The 20,628-nt window shown below is 24.9% G+C and overlaps 2 protein-coding genes across 8 annotated transcripts in view; one reads left to right on the top strand and one right to left on the bottom strand.

Moving 5' to 3' along the window:
• LOC129605517 (glutamine-dependent NAD(+) synthetase) overlaps positions 1 to 20,628 on the bottom strand; it is a 143,224-nt gene that overhangs the window by 101,338 nt on the left and 21,258 nt on the right. The gene's annotated exons all lie outside the window — the stretch shown is intronic.
• The window catches only part of LOC129605661 (cytosolic carboxypeptidase 1), a 100,062-nt gene that overhangs the window by 58,591 nt on the left and 20,843 nt on the right, over positions 1 to 20,628 (top strand). The window contains exon 3 of the mRNA XM_055515554.1: positions 9,283 to 9,435. Within this exon, the coding sequence (XP_055371529.1) occupies positions 9,283 to 9,435 (153 nt within the window). The remainder of the gene's footprint in view (positions 1 to 9,282; positions 9,436 to 20,628) is intronic.

Raw genomic sequence — 20,628 nt, 5'->3', positions numbered from 1 at the left:
TAAATATATATAGAAGAAAATAATATAGAAATTAAATAATAAGTATATATAATAAATTTACGGTAATATTTTGGACAGAAATTAATTTTAAAAAACCTCCAATTTATATAAATGTTATACATACATATATACACAAGTTCATAATATATGAAAAAACTTGAAAAAGATTTTCTCATCTAAAATATTTTAGTGTGGTCGCATTAGAACTCATATACGAAAACTTATTTTATAAATATTCGTAGGAACAAGCATAATACACATGTACATGTGTTTTCTTTTGAAAATTCTGACTCATTTATATATTTTAAAAATTTAAACTGTATAAAATGTCGACAAAATTCAAATGAATTCAATGTGAGTAGGTTTAAAATGAAGCAGAAAAATTACACGGAAACCATCATTTGTTTGCCGTCCACAAAATTAAAATAACAAAAAGAAAAAATAATAAAAATGATTTTCGTTTCAAGTAATACTCTTGTAGGCGTTTAACATGTGATATAAAAATATCGTGTTTTTTTTTTCACTGTTCACTCTTCATAAAAAAAGAGAAATTAACAATATATATAAATAAAAAAACGTTGATGAAACAAAAAATATATAAACAATTTCCTCATTTTTGTGGGATAGCGACATAATAATTTCGAAATTTTTTTTTGTTTCATTAAAAAAATTTCAGTATAAGAGATTTCAATAATTAAGAAGAAATTTCAGTAATATCGGAAATAAATTTAGGGTTTCTTTGCGGGAGTTTATAAGTATCTAAATTTCCCATTTAAATCGAAAAATTGTCATTACTTAAAATAAGGTTTCTATTTCTTAATATTACAAATAACGAATAGCTTAAATTTCGCCTTATAATTTAATCTCATTTCGGTTGGAGGAGCAACATAGCATAAAAGTTGTAGCACTTTGCATATATTTAAAATAAATTTTTGAGAAATTTAATCTATTTATTTACTTAAAAACATAGAAATGCAGGCGAACTATTTTAAATTATGACCATTTCCCAGTATATCAAATGCGTGAAACTGACGTTAGTTATAAATTCCAATGTGACATGACGTACGAGGCATAAATTCCAAAATACGTTGCCAACGCAACTGATGATTATGATAATCAAGCATAAGTGATTTTTACGTCCAACAAAATGAATGATGAGAAAATAATTTTGATTTTGAAATTTTAAATTTTCTGCTTTATCGAAATAATTATTAAAATTTCAATTATGAAAATTGCTTAATTGCAGATAAATGTCATTTGCAAAATCATACGAATGATGTGATTATCATAATCTTTGACATAAATGGCCTATAATTTCATTAAATCCCTAAAATTTAACTGTTTGAAAGTTAAAATTTATGAAATTTTTTTCACATAAACTAAAAGCATAAGTATGGGAAAAATAATATGAAATTAGACTCTAAGTAAGCATCTCAATCTTTACGGCAAAAACTTGATATTTTTTTAAAAGCAAAAAATTTTCATAAATTTTTTTTTTTGCATCAAAAACAAATCTGACTTTTGTTATTTTTGCATAATTTCAAAAAAAAATCTTGACAAGTCAAATGAATTTTTTTTTTATCTCATTTCTTTTGTTTTTTTTTTAAATCACTCACATTTTATAAACTAATTTGCTTATTATTTTGGCACACTTTTTAGTGTTGGTTTCAGAAAAAAAATTCTTGGCCATTACTCACATTTTTTTTTTGCAAATTTTAAAAAAAATTTTACGATAAAAATAAAAATTATTACTTAGAATAAAAGAAATGATTATTAAAATTAAAATTAATGCCATTTTTATTTTTTCTATTTTATTGTATTTTATTTATACGAGTATGCATAATTTCATAGAAAATCAATTTTAATACACATACATATGTTACAATTCAACCATATTATGTATATGTCATGCTCAAACTATTATAATTTGTTAAAGCATGCAATCGGAAAGAAAAACAATTGAAACGTATTGAAAAAGCGAACATAAACGAATTTAAAAGTACAAAACGAATTTTAAAAGGTTCATTAAACTTTGTTGAGTGGAAAAAAAATTTTGACAGATTTTGATTGTACGAGTATTCTAATGCCATCTTCCATCAAAAACAAATATTTTCGTATTCTAATTTTTTTTGCTTTTGTATTAACTAAAATAACTGTAAAAATGCCTAATAAATTCATGTCAAAATTTTTTACCCAACTTTCAAAAAACAAAAAAAAAATTATTTTATTTGTTTTTTATACTCTTTGGAAATCGAACATAAAAAAAAAGCAAAAATGTTGAATTAAAAATAGAAAAATGAAAATTTCAAAAAATTGAAAATCATAAATATTTTATTTTTATTTTAAAGGGAAATGTCAAAATTATTTTTTCCTCAATAATTTTTTATTTGAAAACAGAACATTTCGGTCAATTATTATTGCACATCAAAAACGATTTATGGAGAATTTATTTTTAAAATTGAAAAAAGAAAAAAAAATAATAAAGTATAGTTGACACAGAGAGAGCTTTTAAAATATTTCGGCAATAAAATTTTTTTTGGAATTTTTGCTCTTTTTTGGTTTTTTGTTTTTTTTTTCAAAAACACAAAATACAGTAACAAAAAAAAAATTTGACAGCAATCACATATTACAAAAGATTCCGTCTGCCAAAAATGTGAAGTTTGTAAAAATTCAAGAACTTTTGCATTTTTACAGTTACGAGTATTTTATATTTTATATAATCGCGAGAAATATGACTGTTACAACTGTCGCGTTATAATGTCAAAAATATTTTACATTTACGTATTTAAATTTTCTTTTTTTACCGACCGTATTGTGTAAACAATAGGTAGGTTATGTGATGGCAACAAATTTTGCATATCGAGTTTTCGGTGGGAACGTACTTCTCCGTAGTAGGGAAGTGTAAATAAACTATTTTTAGCAACCTGTCGGTCTGTCGGTCTGTCGGTCTGTGTGTGCACGCGTGTATCTCAAGTTCGGCTGAACCGATTTTGATGAAATTTTATATGTAAGTTTGTTTCCACCATGGCACGGATCGATCAACTTTTGGTATATATCAGGCCTCGGAAAATGCACTTTTTAGGGGGCCTGTTTTACATTTTTGAACATTTTGAAGAAAATATTCAACCGATTTACTTGAAATTTTATATATAAGCTCAGCTCGACCGTCCGCAAAAATTCGTATGTTTTGGAAGAAATCAGGCCTCGGCAACTAGACGTTTACTACGGGCCAAATATACATTTTTGTGTATATAAAGAGAAATAATCAACCGATTTCATTGAAATTTAATATATGAATTCCCCATATTAAAGCAATGAACATATAACTTTTTTGGAAAGATCAGGGCTCGAGAACTGATTTGCGGGCCGATTTTACATTTTTCACCATATCCACAGAACAAATTGATGGAATTTCTTGAAATTTGATATTTGAGTTCTGGTTGTTACCGAAACTAACTGGCGAGCATTTCAGCGAATTCGGGTAGCACAAAGCGAAACTCTACTAAGAGCCAAATTTACATTTTTCTAAGTATGTTATCTATAAGCTTACTAATGTCCTAAAAATTGGAAAGAAGTATTTAACAGACATTTTTATAATATTCTGTAACACTTTCATTTAACTAGACAATAACACAATGCGGTCGGTTATGTGCTGACCACATTAGATTTTTTAATTTAGAAACGCGAATTCAATATTAAAATTCAATATTAAAGTTCAATTAATTTTTGTCGTTTAGATCAATAGATTTATATGGAATTGTATTTACACATATACATACACTTGATATGTCATATCATATGCATATACAAAATATGAATATGTCAACTTTAAGATATAGAATACTTTCAACAAGTCGGTTGTAGAATAAAGTTGTCACACATAAAAAATTGTATAATAAAATAAATTTAAATTACGAGATTTTTCAGTTCAAAGTTCAATAATCTTTTTGCAATATTATAGAAAATTACTGTCTTTATCATTAGTATGTATATGAAAGAACCATAATTTTCAAAAATGATAGTTAATTACAGAAGTAACTCAATTTGAAGAAGTTTCAACTAAAAATAATTAATTTTCTATAAAAATCTCTGGGAAAAACAATTTTATTAAATTTATGGACCTTATATAAAACACAAGAAATCCTTAATAATGCTTTTATTAATTCAAATTCTCAAAACTGAACAATATTTAATTCTAACAACTTTTATTTTATTACCTAACTACTTAATTATAGAACTAAAACATGAGAGTGGTCTCAGAATTAAATTCCGTCGAGTACTTAATTTGAAATTCCGTTCCTCATTAATGAAATACCCCTAATTGAGCCGTGTTCGACAATACTGAACTATTTTCCACGAACTCGATACTGAGAAGTTTTATCGTCTTATATGCACAAGCATTTATTTCCAACAATAAAAAAATTTTAAATTTAGGGCACAAAATAATCAAGAGATGTGACAAATGTATATAAGTTTCCAAGTTAAATCAATTTAATTTCGTTGACAAAGTTACCAATTGTGCTTTGGGAGCAGAATTTTAAATATGTTTCAATATTATGTAAATGCTCATCAAAACCCAAATGATATTTTCACTTCATCAAGCATACATTCTGAAATATTTTATTTACAAAATAAATTCCATACAAATTTTAATTAAGCATAGTTATTCATTTATAACCACAAAAAGTAAAATCATAAAAATAATATAAGAAAATATTCTTGATTTTCGTTACATATTACGAGTATTATACAGACATATAAATTGAAAATCGAATATTTAATATTCCTGGAGGCAACATATACATACAATATATATACGTAGTAACAAAATAAGTAACTTATTACAATGGTAAACATGGACATATTCCAAATACAAAGAAATAATGAACAGAAAATAAAGAAAATAATTCAATATCCTTTTTACAACGGAAATCAAATTTTATATGCATGTACCTGTTCATTCGTATGCACTATACACACACAAACATACATATATTTAGGTATATATTTATCTATGTTATAATCTTTAACATCTGTAAATCGAATTTCATTCCTTTCATTTATCTTTTTTAAGCCTTTAAACAATATAAAACCCCTCCAATGCAAATACATATTTTTATATTGGAAATTCATGGAAAAACCAAATACAAAAAAATTCAATTTCCAATTGAGAAAATAAATTTTCTGCATAAGAAATTTTCATTATTTTTTTTCTTTATACCGCATCGTTTATTGCTTTTTATAACCAAATAAATTCAAACAGGTACTATGCACAATATCTCCAAAAAAATCAATGAAAGTTAAATACAAAAAAAAATTACGATTAAACAATAAAATATTTTGAAAATCTATTGTGAATCAGTCGCAACATGCGTATCAAACAAGTTTGATTGCTTGATATCAATTTAATTCAAAGTTTGATTGAATAGACAACCATGATTCGAATGGGCTATATAGCACAGCAATCGATCTCAGATCCTTACGTGATTAATATTTTTGTTTGCATACAGTTGAAAACTTAAGACAGAACTTAGAGATCAAACATTGTTTTATAAAAATTTTATTAAATAAAAATTTAATGGTATATAGTTTTTTTTGTCATACAGAAATCACCAATACTTGCATATTAAAATTTCATTCAATTTTATTCAAATCAAGCGACACAAAATCTAAAAATTTCGAGATAACGTTCCAAAATTAAATGAATATGTAGAAAACCATATAAATCGGATTCCAAACAGAAAAAGAAAAATTTTGTATACTTGCTTGCTTATAATACAATGACTAAGAATCCTTGACTTTAAGAATCTCAAAATAGAAAATTTTGTTATTCAATATGAGTAAATATTTGATGGCATAGCAGATGTTTAAAATTACGAATATTTAGCAACACTTAACACGATTTCAATTTCAATATCTATTCAATCAATAATTTATTCAGCTAAAGATAAAAAATTTGATTCTTATTCTCTTGCTCTATATAAAAATTGCGATGGTGGATTATTTTGGATGTTATATACACAAAGACTGCTTAAGATTTCATATTATTTTTCTTAATTCGAAAAATATACAAAAATAAATTCAAAGAGAAAGTGCAAAAAAAAAAAAAATTAATAAAGAAAAACTTAAAAACTCAGCAAATCCTTTTCAAATATATACTACAGATTTTTTTCTCTCAAATTTTTAGAAAAGCCTATTTTATTATATAAAAGAAGAAAAATCAAAAAATCATAAGCCATTCTATTTTCTTTATGGTTTTCCTTTTCGATTATCTTCCTAGAACTTTATTATTTTTTCTCTTTCTTAACTCTTCTTGATTTATTTTGTAAATATTTAAAAGAACTTCTATTTAATCAAAAAATTGTTTCCATTTATGTAAGACAAATATTCTTCAATATATATACGCGATCTTGTAGAGTATAGATATTTTGTGTTCAAGGTTTAGTATTCATTACATAATATTCTCTTTTTGAGAAATTTTGTCCCATCACCAAGTCACAAATTTAACATTGTTTTATACAATCTATGTAGACAGTCAATCGTTGTCCGACAGCCGATAGGAACCACAATAACTCATCCAAAGAAAATAATTTAAAAGCACATTCAAGGAAAATAATCAAGAGCTGTAAAGTCGTATGATCTCGACTAGAAATTTGCAAGTCCAAGATATTGAATTAATTACTCACTCACGCATTCTTAATTAATATTTGTTATATATAAATATTTTTAAAACTGTTGCTCGGGCGCCAGTTTCCCTATTATAAAATGACAAATCAAATTTAATGTCAATTTGATGTTGGCAAAGTGGAATGTCAAATATGAAAACACGAAAAACTGAACGCAGCCAAAAATTATTCGTTAAAATATGTATATAAGTACATTTAACAGACATAGACGTCTGTATGTAGCAGTTTTATAAGTTAATAATTTAAGAGATAATAAAGATAATATTTTTTGTTACATAAGTATATTGGATATACTGTTATACTCTTGAAAGAATGAAAAATTTCATTTCATTTCGTTCAACGTTATTATAATAAGTTGGGTGTTAGTTTTTTATAAGAATATTGTATGTATTAAAAATTATGTTTATTTAATCTATATGTACATGTATTAAAAATTATGTTTATTTAATCATCATGTGATCACAACTATACAAAATAAATTTAATCCATTCTGACAAATACATACATTGGTATATAAATTATATTATATTGTGATGTATATTAGTTTTGATGAAACATACACACATATTAAAAATGTGTATGAACAATATTGAAAATGATTAATTTTGTAAAATTTGAATTAATCCCACAAAGGATTAGTTTAGTAATTAATAAAGAATTTTTTTTTTTTTTTTTGAATTTTAAGCATTTTCAGTAAAATGTTATAAAATTCAGTATAACTTTATATGAAAATAAAGTTATAAATCTTGACAGTGGTAAAAATTGAGTATTTCCTTTAAATAAACATACAGATTTAAAATTGAATGATAAATGAATGTGAGAAAATAAATAATTTAAAAGATGTAGAAAGAACGCACAGAATTAAATACAAATTTCAAAACCCATTAACATAATGAACATAATGTTCGAAATTGAATCTCAAACCTGAAGCCACAGTAGCGTCCCAACTAAGAACAACCAAATGAAAGCAAAAGGGAAGAGTACTAGCTAACTTTTCTCGAAAGGCTTCGTCATTTTTTTTTAAACTCTAATAACTGGGATTTAGATTACTGCACCCGAATAATAACAGGATGACAGGTGTGATTCCGATTAATAGTGAGTTCATTAAATATATTATATAAAGTTTCAATTGCATCACTGTTATACTTTAAATTTTATTGATATCTAAAGTGAAGTTAAGATTTATAGAATTTCGGTGTGAAAAATTGAAAGCTTGAGTCTTAATTTGTTAAACTTTTGAAAGTGCTAGTAATATGACTCGTCTTGGCAACATTTTACATTTTCGAAAATGTTTCTAGTGAGATAGTGTTTTACTAAGACTGACTCTGCCTTTAAATGTATAATACGCGTAATGATATTTGGATAATTATGCAATTTTTTAAATAGCCCCCATAACTATGCAATTTTTTATAATTTTTTTTTTCTATAATTTAATTAATTTGTATTGGTCGTCCTTTAATATTAAATTTTTTTTTATCTAAATTATTTTTCAAAAGCAATTATATAGTTTGATCCTCCAAGTAATTTAACTTGATTTAAAAGACATTATTGATTATACGCGCAAATCTGATTTTCTCATCGATTTGTAATGGCGTCATATAAAATGAGCAACAAAGATAATAAAAATTTGAAAAAGAAAAAAAAAATAGAATGTTCTTTTGAAAAGCGTTCATTTTTTGCAATATCATAAAATTTTTTTTTTTATTAAAAAGGATATCTCTGCCATTTTAACGCAAAAATGGTAAAAAAAAAATGAACACCAAACACATTCAAAGAACATTATTTTTATTACTGCTGCCACCATATTTGTTTTTTTTTATTCTTTTATGTTGCGAAAGTAAGTGAACATTTTATGACATAACAGTTTTTTTTTTTTTCGTTTTGTAATGTGGCACAATATCAAAACAAGGATATTAATTTTCAAGTCATTTTAATATTTATTTTTTCTGGTTTGACATTTCCTTTTTTGATTTCTATTGTTATATGACAATGTAACAGTAAAAAAAAATTTTTTATCAAAGTTTTTTTTTCTTTTTTTTCCAAGTTGTTAAAATTAATGCGTAAATACATGGAAAATTTTCAATATGTTGGCAATCAATATGTTTTTTAAGTGTTTGAATAATTGAAAAAGTCGTCTTGTCCAATTTAAAATTTTTAATAATTTTTTGTTATATCGGCTTGAATATAGGGTGTTTTAAAATATTTATACCTGTATTAGCAATCCGTTGTCCCAACTATAAGATAAGACAATAGGAATTAAAGTTCTTACTTAAATAACATACTGGCATAAGGGTACTACTTTGAAAAAAACATACTTCGTTTTCGTCAAACTCGCAATTCATTACTAAATTTGAACTGCATTTTCAAAAATTCGCTTTGTTATCTCAATAATGTTTTATGAATATAAAGAAAAATCCAATTCTTTTCTCGTTTTCCTCAATTTCCTTGAAAGAATGATCAAATTAAAGTTAACACATAGTGTCTAAGACATAAACTCATATTAAAAATTCTATATTTTCCAATTAAGTCAAGCCTCTTTACTAATTTTATACTCGTAGTAATTAAATTTTTTTCTTTTTTTCTGAAATTTTTGCAGGTGCTTGAAGAACGAGTCTATCACATAGAATCTACACCAGAGATACCAGAACCATATTATAAACCAACTGGACATGAATTAAGACCACGTCCAGTCGGTGAAGAAAACGGAATTGTTGTGTTCAATTATAATCCAGTTAGTGCTGTTCATTATGTAAGTTTTATAAAATATTTAACTAACAATTTTGTTTACCAACAAAAAAAAAACTCGTATAAATTTTAAGCATAATATCGTATAATATAATAACTCCGATATATATAATCGTATTATAATAAATCTTAAATTTCAAAATATTTTAATGCCCAAAAAAGATGAAAGGGTATATTTTTAATAACAATAACGTGACTTCACTTAAAAATTTTTGCTATATAGTTTTGTTAACAAAAATAGTAAATTAAAGTCAATTGTTTCATCAAATATCTATATACACAATCGTATATACTTATGTATATTATGTACTACAAAATTTACTCTGCATGCACACCATATTGAAATGCTTCTCAAACACATTTTAATTATGTTTATTTACGTTTATAGAGTGATGCTTTTTCAAAGTACATGCCAGATGAATAAAGTTTACGTACATAATTTCTTTTATTTTTTTTTTTAATTAGTTACACAAGTGTATATGTGCTCTACTTTACAAGTGTATATATGTGTAAACGCTCTTATATAATAATTTCATAGCATATTTTCTTTTTTTTTTGTTTTTGCTCTTTTAATATTTAAAGTTGATGAAAGACATAATAATGTCATTTTAAGCACTTAAATATTTGTATATCACAATATATACATATAGTAATTTAAATGAGTTCTAATATTAATATTAGTTTTAACACTATATAGACGCACTCTTATAATGTATACGCACAAAATTACAATATGTTTATAAGGATATGTAATGTATTTATAATAGAAATTTTAAAAATTGACATAATAAGGTGTTTCAATTACAAAAAGGGTCATACAAACAAAAATTATTATAGTATAGTGAACTATGATTTATTCAGAAAAGCAAAATTTTACAAAATTGTGTCTACAAAAAATATGACGGAATTTAATTATTTTTACTCACCCTATACAAATTTTTTAAAATTTTGAAAGATTTTTAATAACACTTCCATTGTGAAACGTTCTCTTTTAATAGAAGATGAGAATTTAAAAATTAAAATTTGTGAATTATTATGGTAGCGTTCAGTACCACAAGAACTGTAGGTTTAATATTTCTTCAATTAAATCAAATTAAAATTGTATGGAAACGGTTCGAACCATTGTCTCGAAATTATAATTTTTAGGCTTTAATTTAATGTTTACTACTAAATATCACTTGTGAATACTTATTAAATTCAACTGGATAAATTTCTGCTAAATGCTAGTTGCTATGAGACTGACGGATAATAATGTTAACAATTACCAGCCAGCAACTTTTAATAAATTGAATAATTTTAAAAAAAAGCTCTATGTTCCGAATTGAAAAATATTTCCGCATTTTCTTGGAAAATTTTAATATAAATTATTAACAATAGTCATAACAAACGAACTATAATATTCAATATTAAAAATTTCTCTATAAATCCAAAAATAGAATTTTATAGAAATCTTTTGAATTCATGGTAACATAATTTTTCTCTGCTTTTCAGAAGACTTAAAAAAATAATTATTAATAATTCATGAAAATTCATATGGAAAACTCATTAAATTTAATTTCCACTTTATTATTTAGAGCAAAATAAATAAAAATTTTTTAATATTTAAACAATAATTTATTTCAAGTATTAAAAAATTACAGCCATATGGTTTTGTGTTAATTATAAATTTTTCTATTGGATTCTGTTTGAAAAAAAAAATGGAGAAAAATAAACCTTTTCTGAAAAATTATTTGAAAAGCATTAATTTTTGAAAAATTTATTTTCAAAAATATGCACGAAAAAAAAATTTATCATTGTTTTCACAAAATGCGTTCCCAGAACTTTCTATACTTTTTGAAATTTGAATTCTATACTTTTGAAATAATGATATTTTAATAGAATTCCTTGGTGTATTGTGGTAGTGCACTAAAAAGTTTGTAATTATTAAATGGAAATTTATAAAAAGTGATTAATTATTAATTATTGTCTACTGGATAACAATTATTTGCTATTATTCATTATTATTTGCTATCTATCTATTGGTCATTCTAAGGTATATTTTAAATAAATCAAATTGTTTTTGAATGTCGTGATCGCATCTAATTAAAATTTTCAGAAATTTGAAATAATTCTGATAAAAAATTTAATTTCTATCTTATTACACCAGGAAAATTAAAATTAAATGGAATAAAAACTGGAATTAAATAAGACAAATTTTTGAAGAAATGTAAAAATTTTAACCTTTGAAATTTATTTTCTGATATTTTTCCTATTTAACAATAAGGCAATTTGTCAGTGCCATACCACAGCAACGCTGTAACTTTGTTGTGTATTATTTCCATTCCGTTTATTATATTTAATGAGCATAATTTTATTTCTCAAAATATTTTCTACATCTTATCACATTTTAAAATTTGTTTCGCTCTCATAGCATATATAAAATGAGAGTTCCTGTTTCTATATATGTAATAACAAAAAAAAAATTGAGATGAAGGAATCTGTTATAAATCCAAAATTTCTATAACAGTCTTATCAAAAATTGTGTACGAGTAGGTGTATGAGTCTAATATTTTTCCCATATAATATTTTAGTAATATGAAGAAATTTTAATTTTTTTATTAAACGCAATGTGAAAACGAAGATGAAATGGACAATTTTCATAATTTCAAAAAAATTTTTATAAATTTTCATTTAAAAAAATTTAATATTTTTGCAAATCTTTTTAAAATTGCGAATTTTATTCCGCAATAATTCTAAAGCAATATGAAATTTTTTTTTACTTAAATCTCAATTCAAAACTAATTTTCTTATTTATTTTATTGCTACTGAGTTAAAAAAGAAATTTTTAAATTTAGTTCCATAACTAATTATGTGGGTTGAATTCATATGACACAGAATGCAAAAGTTTTGTAGAATAGAGCATTCAAATAAATTGACACTAAGAGTAAAAATGAAATTCTTGAGAAAATTAATTTTTTTTTTGTCATAATTTTAAGGTTATAATGTGATCCTTGTAAATTTGTTTTTACATATATGACATGCTATATTCCATTTAAAAATCAAATTCTTACACACATAGAATATTTAGTTATATATTAAAATATTAAATGCATATTACATTGAGTAAGAGAAAACAAGCAATTTGTTTATATGAAAAGTACAACATAACAGGAAAGAAATTCTTTTTACAAAGCACAAGCTGAATAATCAAAAATATGCTAAAATTACAACCAAGTATGATTTGTCAAATCAAAATCATGTGACGTTTCAGACTATTAAGAGAGGCAAAAACTATCAATTCAGCAGAATTACTGTACAAATAAAATCACTCATTTAAAACAACTCACATATGACATAAGAAATGAAGATTACGTGCTACACGTTAAAAATTTTTTAATTTCATTTCAAGCGGTACAAAATTGGTTTATCACACTAGTGTAATAAATTTCTAAGAGCCTTTTTTAATGTTTTATTTATAACTTATATTCATTGGACTAGAATGCACTCCAGCTACTGTATTTTCTAAAAATATTTTACCTTAAAAGGCAGAATCCCTAATAAAATTATGTGGTACCCAAAATAAATTTCAAAAGAATTATTATAAGCGCATGTTCTTTTTACATCATTCAAATTTTAATTAAATACCATTCCTATTACTCTCATTCCTAAAAATTAAAAAATAAAATTACAATTGTTTAATTATTTTTGATTTTTTAATTAATTTATTATATAATAATAATACGAGTATCACAAGTATTCTCTGCAATCAATAATTCAATAATTTCAATTTCATTGCCAACATTTCTTCTTAATATACCAAACTTTTTAAAGCATCACATATTAAACAAAATAAAGAACACTTTTAATTAAACATAGCTTAAAAATCTATTTTATAATTTTTAATTAAATTTTATTGACAAGCATGTGACACATCCATTCTTAACAATATTGATTTTTTTTCCACAAGCATTTGAAATAAGAACAAAAAACATATATACATACATAAATAAAATTTTGAGCATTTATTGAAGCCAAAAATTCATTTTTGAAAAATGTTCCAAAACAAAAAACAGAATTAAATGTCACACATAATTGTGGATGACTCAATTTTATTTACAATCAATTAATTTTCAAGAATGGGAATAAACAATAAGTTCACAATTTTTGCCACAGTAATGTCAGGTATTGAATATAAATGTCAAATTTAACACAAAGATACGCACAATGGATAAATAAATTATCTCTTAAATTGGAACGAATGTTCTCATTAAAATGCACTAATTATCTGATTTGGTGCGCCTCCGCGCATTAGTGGTCTACTTACAAAAATGATATTTCGAGTAAATTACGATTAAAATGTTAAATATTTTTAAGAAAATTTTTAAAAGGCAAAAGCAAACTTATGTTAAAATAGAGTTAAACGTATAAACTAAATATTTTGAAAATATAGAACAATTCTTTAGGCCATTACAGCTCTATTGAACATAATAACTAATTTTTGCAAAAATATTGTATAGGCCACTAATGCGCTGAGCGTCTCATTTGTGTTACTCTTTTTTTATTCTTTTTAATACTCAACTAATACTTTATGCTCTTGATATACTCTCACACAGTCACATCTCTCTCATTATAATATTAATAACAATTAACTCTCATTATTATTATCGTAAATTTTTTAATACTCGTATGTGTAGTTAATTTGAATACTAGAGTTTCACTTAGAGTTCCGAATAGCTGCGAAAACATTCCATTTATACTTCTAATTTCTAATATAGAGTAATGTTTTTTTTTTCCTTTTTGCATAAAAGATTTATAAATCTCGATATTAAATGTTCCTATTATTTGGCATATTCTATATAACAAATAGATTATAACCGTAATTATTGCGGTACTTTCAAAAGCATCTATAATTAAACTACAATAAAATAAAACATGCAAAAAACAAACATTGAAAACAATCAACAGGTGGAAATGAAATCTATCTAAAAAAAAAATTTTTTTTTTTCTCAGTTTTAATATATTAGTGCAAAAAAATAAAAAAAAATGAAAAACAACAAGAATAACACAACAAAATTTTTCACTAACGTTGTGAGTGTCAAGGTCATTTGTAAAAACAAACAAATTTTTCGTTTTTTTTTTCTCTCTTTAGTTTTTCATACTATTTTGTGTGATAGTGAAAATTTTATGCGACCTTTAGCCGACTGCTTTACGAAGTTCAAGGCAAAAAAAAAAAAATCGATTCTAAAAATAAATCACCTTCTATTCTAAACTATTAAGATTTCAAATGTATGTTCGCTTTTAAAGAAGTAAGAGGAGACGTTTTAGGTTTATGTTTTTTATATTTATTCAATATTTATAGACCGTCGGGTCGGTGCTATGTAAATGTATAAAATCAAGAAATTTTCAATTTGTTATTTATGGCAATTTTAATAAAATGTGATTTTGTATTCAATGAACAATATCAAGAGATTTTGGTTTATCACGAAAATGTTTTAGATAGAATAATAATGTTGACGTATCGAATTTCATGATTTCGGCCACCAATTCAATTAATAAATAAATTTAATTAAATTTATCAGATTTGTAAAAGTTGTTTGGTCGCCAACCTCATCTTAGTCAACTCAACTTAATCTTTATAACATTGACTATTGCTGGTATAACACTTGATGTATCAAAAATATAAATAGCACACAGCAAAAATATTCCTGATTATGCCTCAACACACTCAATATAATATACATATGCAAGTTTTTAATGCAAAAATTTATTTAAAATTAAAATATTGCATATCAATGACTATAATTACTTAAATGACTACTAACACTGCATAATGTCCTATATAATCGCTGTATGTATTTTGTTCTATATACTGACCGATGAGCCATTTACTACTTTCCTTTATATACGAGTATAAAAAAAAAACTATATAAATTAAAAAAGAACAATAAATATTATTCAATGATTTTATTTTTATTTGAGAAATATATATTTTTTCCCATTAATTAATTGTGGAACCCGAATTTCATTTAAATGGTAAGCAATTTCATTTAAATGATTGCCAAAACGTTAAATGGCACACGCCATTTTGAGTGTAGTATATATATGATATGAAAATAAATTGGGGTTGTTTTTATTACCAATAATTCTAAATAAAAAATTTTCAAAAATGTATGTGTTTATACATAGTTCATGCTTAACATGGCATCTAATTGATTATGGTGACTCTAAACGTGGTGACTAAGAAATGTCATAAATTACTATTAGAATTACTAATTTTAGAAATTAACGAATTATTTTGAATATTTTCGAATTAATTTCGATTCGATAATTAGTAGATTTTAAGAAGAATTTTAAAAATTCATATAGGAGCGCAATTTTAAATTTACGATTTACGATTCTTTTGTATTGAAAACTTATTAATTCGAATTTTCATGAAATTATTTTCCCAAATAGCCACATAATATAAACCTATCCAACATGTTATATAAATTGTAATATTTTATTTTTTGTAAATATTTTGAAATACTAAAAATCAATAAAATTTTTAAGAAAATTTTTAAGAGAAAACTACCAAATATAGTCATTGATTGAAAATAAAGGCAATAAATGTCTAAATATGGTTACTGAAATTTTCATTTTATATATTTTGTGCCTACATGCATAAACTCAGCTATAAATAAATAAAATTTTCAAATGGCAATATTTTGTAAACAAAAAATCGCTATTTTTAATTAAAATTGTCTCGAAAAAATTTTTATTTTCATTTCTTTTATGATGTTTAAACATCTATATTAGAAATCAATAATTTTAGAAGGTTATTTAATGATTTTTTGAATTAAATCAAAAGAACACCACTGAGTGGAACAAATTTTTAACTATACTTATAAAAAATAGAAGTAGTTTAACCCCTTCGGGATGAATTTAAATTTTGAAATCAATTGGGCTTTACATAACATTCTATAATTTTTAATTAATAATGGTTGATAAAGAAGCACATTTTATTACAATAACATTTCGCGGAAATAAATAACTTTGCAAAAATTCAAAGTTAAAAATGAAAAAAAAAAAAAGAATTAACTATTAGTAAAATAATTCAAAAATACAAAATTACATAATTGAAATTTTTGCATATATTTAGGGGAATGTGATGTAGTTAATTTGTATAACAAAGCAAATTGTTGAATGTTGACATTAGATTTGAAAATTTTCAGATAATTTCAGTCTGATATGTAAGCAACCATCAGATTTTTAAGACAAGAAATACTTTACAAATTTTTTACTACCAACAAATTCAAAAATTCCTTATGGTTTGAGCAAAACAGGTTGTCATATACATACTACAATGTGCTGAAATGATAAGTGCGAATGTTTTGTTACAGAGAAACAATTTTACAGGAAAATTTGTAGTAGACTAGATTAAGTTAGATTGATGATGCTTGCGTATATTACACATAGGTTAAAAAGGCAAGTTGTGATAACTTTCACAACAACCAGCTCGTTCTTTTTATAGGAACTGGTTACGTTCCCTGACATTTGCATTCACCAAGTCCATAGTCCGTAAAAAAGAAAATTAGCCAAGATGTCGACGCCTATTTCTTGCCAGAGCTGAACATGAGCAAAGGAGATCGACCAACGTCTTTCCTCCTTGTCACATAAGCTCCTACAGAGATCATTCGCAGAGCGGTCCATCTTCTTTGCATATGTGCGCCAATAAAACAATGCCCCGTTATAACCTCTATCACAACTCCAACGTCTCTACGGCGAAAAAGCATCATATCCCTGATGCAACGCAGATCCAGCCTTGATGACAATTCTCTGGTTGCATTGCAAATTAGTAATGACTGTAGTTCTTTCAAAAATTTATGTTTTCATCCATTTTGTAGAAACGAACGAACAAAAAGAAGAACAATAGGATCAGCGGGCAAGATCAGTAAGTCTATTTTACAAAATTTTTTTTTTTAAAAAATTTTTTATAATATACAAAAATATTGTAAATTTTGTAATTATTAAATTAACAAAGTTTAGAATAAATTTTTGCAAAATTCACAAATATAAAATATTAATTTTATAATTTATAAATATTTAATTAAGCTCGTGTACTAAAAATTTTCATCTAAATTGAAATAATAAATTAATTTTCAATAATTTTTACATTTTTATATTTACAAAGTTGTTAATTAAATGTTGGCAACGAATTTATTGTACATTAAATTAAATAATTTTTTTTTTTTAAATTTAATTCGTTCAGAAATCCCACTTGTTACAATTAAATTTTGTTTTTAATATTTTATCATCTTGTTTAAATCAAAAAATAATTTTTTTTTTAATATTTACAATACTCTTTTTGTTATTTATAATGCAAGTCGACACATAATCTAAATTATTCTATAATTGAGCCAATAAATTTCAAAACAAAGTCAACAATTAGAGTGCATTTTTATTTAAAATTTTGAATGTTGAATTTTCAATATATAAAAACACACTTAAACAAAGTGTGTTCAGTTTGTTTTTGTTTTGTTGATTTATTTAATTGTTACAGATAATAAAAATAAAATAATTAAATTCTATATAAATAATTTAAATATTTAAATTTATAATTTTTTTTTTCTGTTTCTTAATTGTATGCACACATTCAAATATGCAATAGAACAACAGATTTTATATAGAACAGATTTTTGTGAAATAATTGCTAAAAATTATAAGTATTTCATCACGCATATTAAATAAATATATAAAATACATTGTCAATGCCAAGAAAAAAGAAACACAAACATAGTTTACCAATCATTAAAATTATTAAACCCACAAAACCATGATAAATTTGACAATGAATGCCAGAATTGTGTCGCATTCTTGTAGAATTTCCTTTTGTAATTGTTGTATGAAATTGAAAATAATTTAAAACAAATTAAGAATTTCTGGGACCTTAAGAAAAATTTGGAAATTTCTAAGGCTTATAGACAATTTGGCCATCATTTTCAATCTGCATCGATTTTCTAAACCTAACAAATTTTTAAATGTTTTTACTTCAATTTCTGTGTGAGATAGGCATTCGAGCTTTTTGTATGAAATATTATTCAAACATTTACTATCGAACATGTATGAGAACGAAAAATAAATACAATTAACATAAGAACAATTGACAACATAAGTAGTGCACATATTTCCCAACTGATGGTTCTTAATTGGTAAAAATTTATTTCTACAAGGTTTGTAGCATCAAACTATTAAAAAAAACTAAATTTCCGTGAAAATATCAAAAATTATAAAATTTTTTAATTTTAAAAATACCCTGCAGGGTTAAGGTAATTTCAAATAATTTCGAAATCCGGAACTAAAATATATTTATATGCACCTGCTGCTTTTCAATATTGATAAACTTCATCAATATTATAGCAAAATTAAATTATACAAAAAAAAATTCTAATATTTTAATTATTTAATTTACCAATTTAAATAAATAAAATATTTTTCTTAATTTAAATTTAAAAATCTTAAAATTTTTGTTTCTTGTGACGTAAACGCCACCAACTTTTAATGTAAATTCAAAATATTTTGCATATATTTACCGACCGCTTTGAATACAATAAGAAGGGTTATGTGATAGTTTCAAGTAACAAGAAGGGTTTCGATGTAGAGTTTTCGGCAAAAATGCATTTCTCAGTGTTTCTCTGCGTATATAATTTATTTACGGATATCTAAGGAAGTAATTAACGAAATTTGATAAAATTTAGAGCTTGAGTTCAGTTTGCTACCAAAACTAACTGACAAACATTTCAGGGAACTTGGATGGCATAAAGTGAAAAACCACTAAGAGCCAAATTTACATTTTTTAGGTATATTAACTAAAACCTTACTAGCGTTCATGAATTTGTTTATAAAACATTTGTGGTCGTTTATGTACTGACCACATCAGATTTTATTTCTTTTCCCTTATTATACCCTGCACTTCGTGAAGGGTATATTAACTTTGGTATGGAGTTTGTAACTACTTGAAGGAGTTAACTGCGGTATGGACATATATATATATTCTTGCTCAGCGTAAAATTCTGCGTCGATTTAGACATGTCCGTCCGTCCGTCCGTCCGTCCGTCCGTCCGTCCGATCGCACGATAACTCAAAAACGAATAATGCAATCGACACCAAACTTTCACAAGTTTTTTCTTTTGTGCCAAGGACGAACCCTTTTGTTATTGGACTAAGTCGGACAACGGGTTCGGGTAGCTGCCATACAACTCCAAGAGTTTGTTTTAAATATTTCAAAAACTAATAAAGCTATAAATATAAAATTTTGTATACATGTGTCCAATTATATTCTACACATGCTCTAAAAATTATAATGGGATAGCTGCACCGGTTCGTGTGGCTGCCATACAACTCCAACAGCAAATTTTTTATATTCGGCAAAATAATAAAGTCAGATTCATGGAACTTGGCAGTCATGTGTCCATTTATGGGTCAGACATATTTCTGAAGTTGTGGTGGAATTGCTTAACAGGTTCGAGTAGATCCCATACAAGTCTAAAAGCTTATTCTTAATATTTGGAAAAATAATAAAGTCAGATTCATGAAACTTGGCAGTTGTGTGTCCGATTATAGATCAGATATATTTGTGAAGTTTTGATGGAATTGCTTGACAGGTTTAGGTACTTACCATACAACTCCAAAAGCTAATTTTAAATATTTTGAAAAATTATAAGGTCAGATTGATGAAACTTGGCAGTCGGATGTCCAATTATAGGTCAGACATGTCCGTGAAGTTTCTATAGAATGATCTCACAGGTTCGAGTAATTGCTACACAATAACGAAAGGTGCAGGGTATAATTCAATCGGTTTATACCGACTGAAACGTTTTTACTTGTTTTCAATTAAATTAAGAATAAATTGAAGCCAAAATATTAAATAAGAAAAATTTATATTATTTTTTTTTTTCAAAATTATTTTAATTTTGAACTTGAAACTTAAATTATGCGATTAAATTTGAAAAAAAAAAATGTGTTAGGTGTATTAGAAATAATGGACGGAAGAGATGATTTTTTTGGCAACAAATTGTTCAATAAGTCATGCGGTGATTGAAGCGCCTACTCTTAAGTTCAAATTTTTATTTTTTAAACAAATATCACATATGTGTTTGTTCAAAACATATGTGTTCAAAACTTGCATAAACATACACACAAGAATCATAAATAATGATTTGTAAGAATAAACACATATAAA

Source organism: Condylostylus longicornis, unplaced genomic scaffold, assembly GCF_029603195.1.
Source record: "Condylostylus longicornis isolate FDR11 unplaced genomic scaffold, ASM2960319v2 ptg000013l, whole genome shotgun sequence".
Lineage (NCBI taxonomy): Eukaryota > Metazoa > Arthropoda > Insecta > Diptera > Dolichopodidae > Condylostylus > Condylostylus longicornis.
Note: the sequence above shows the minus strand (reverse complement) of the source record. Positions and strands in the feature narration are given on the sequence as shown.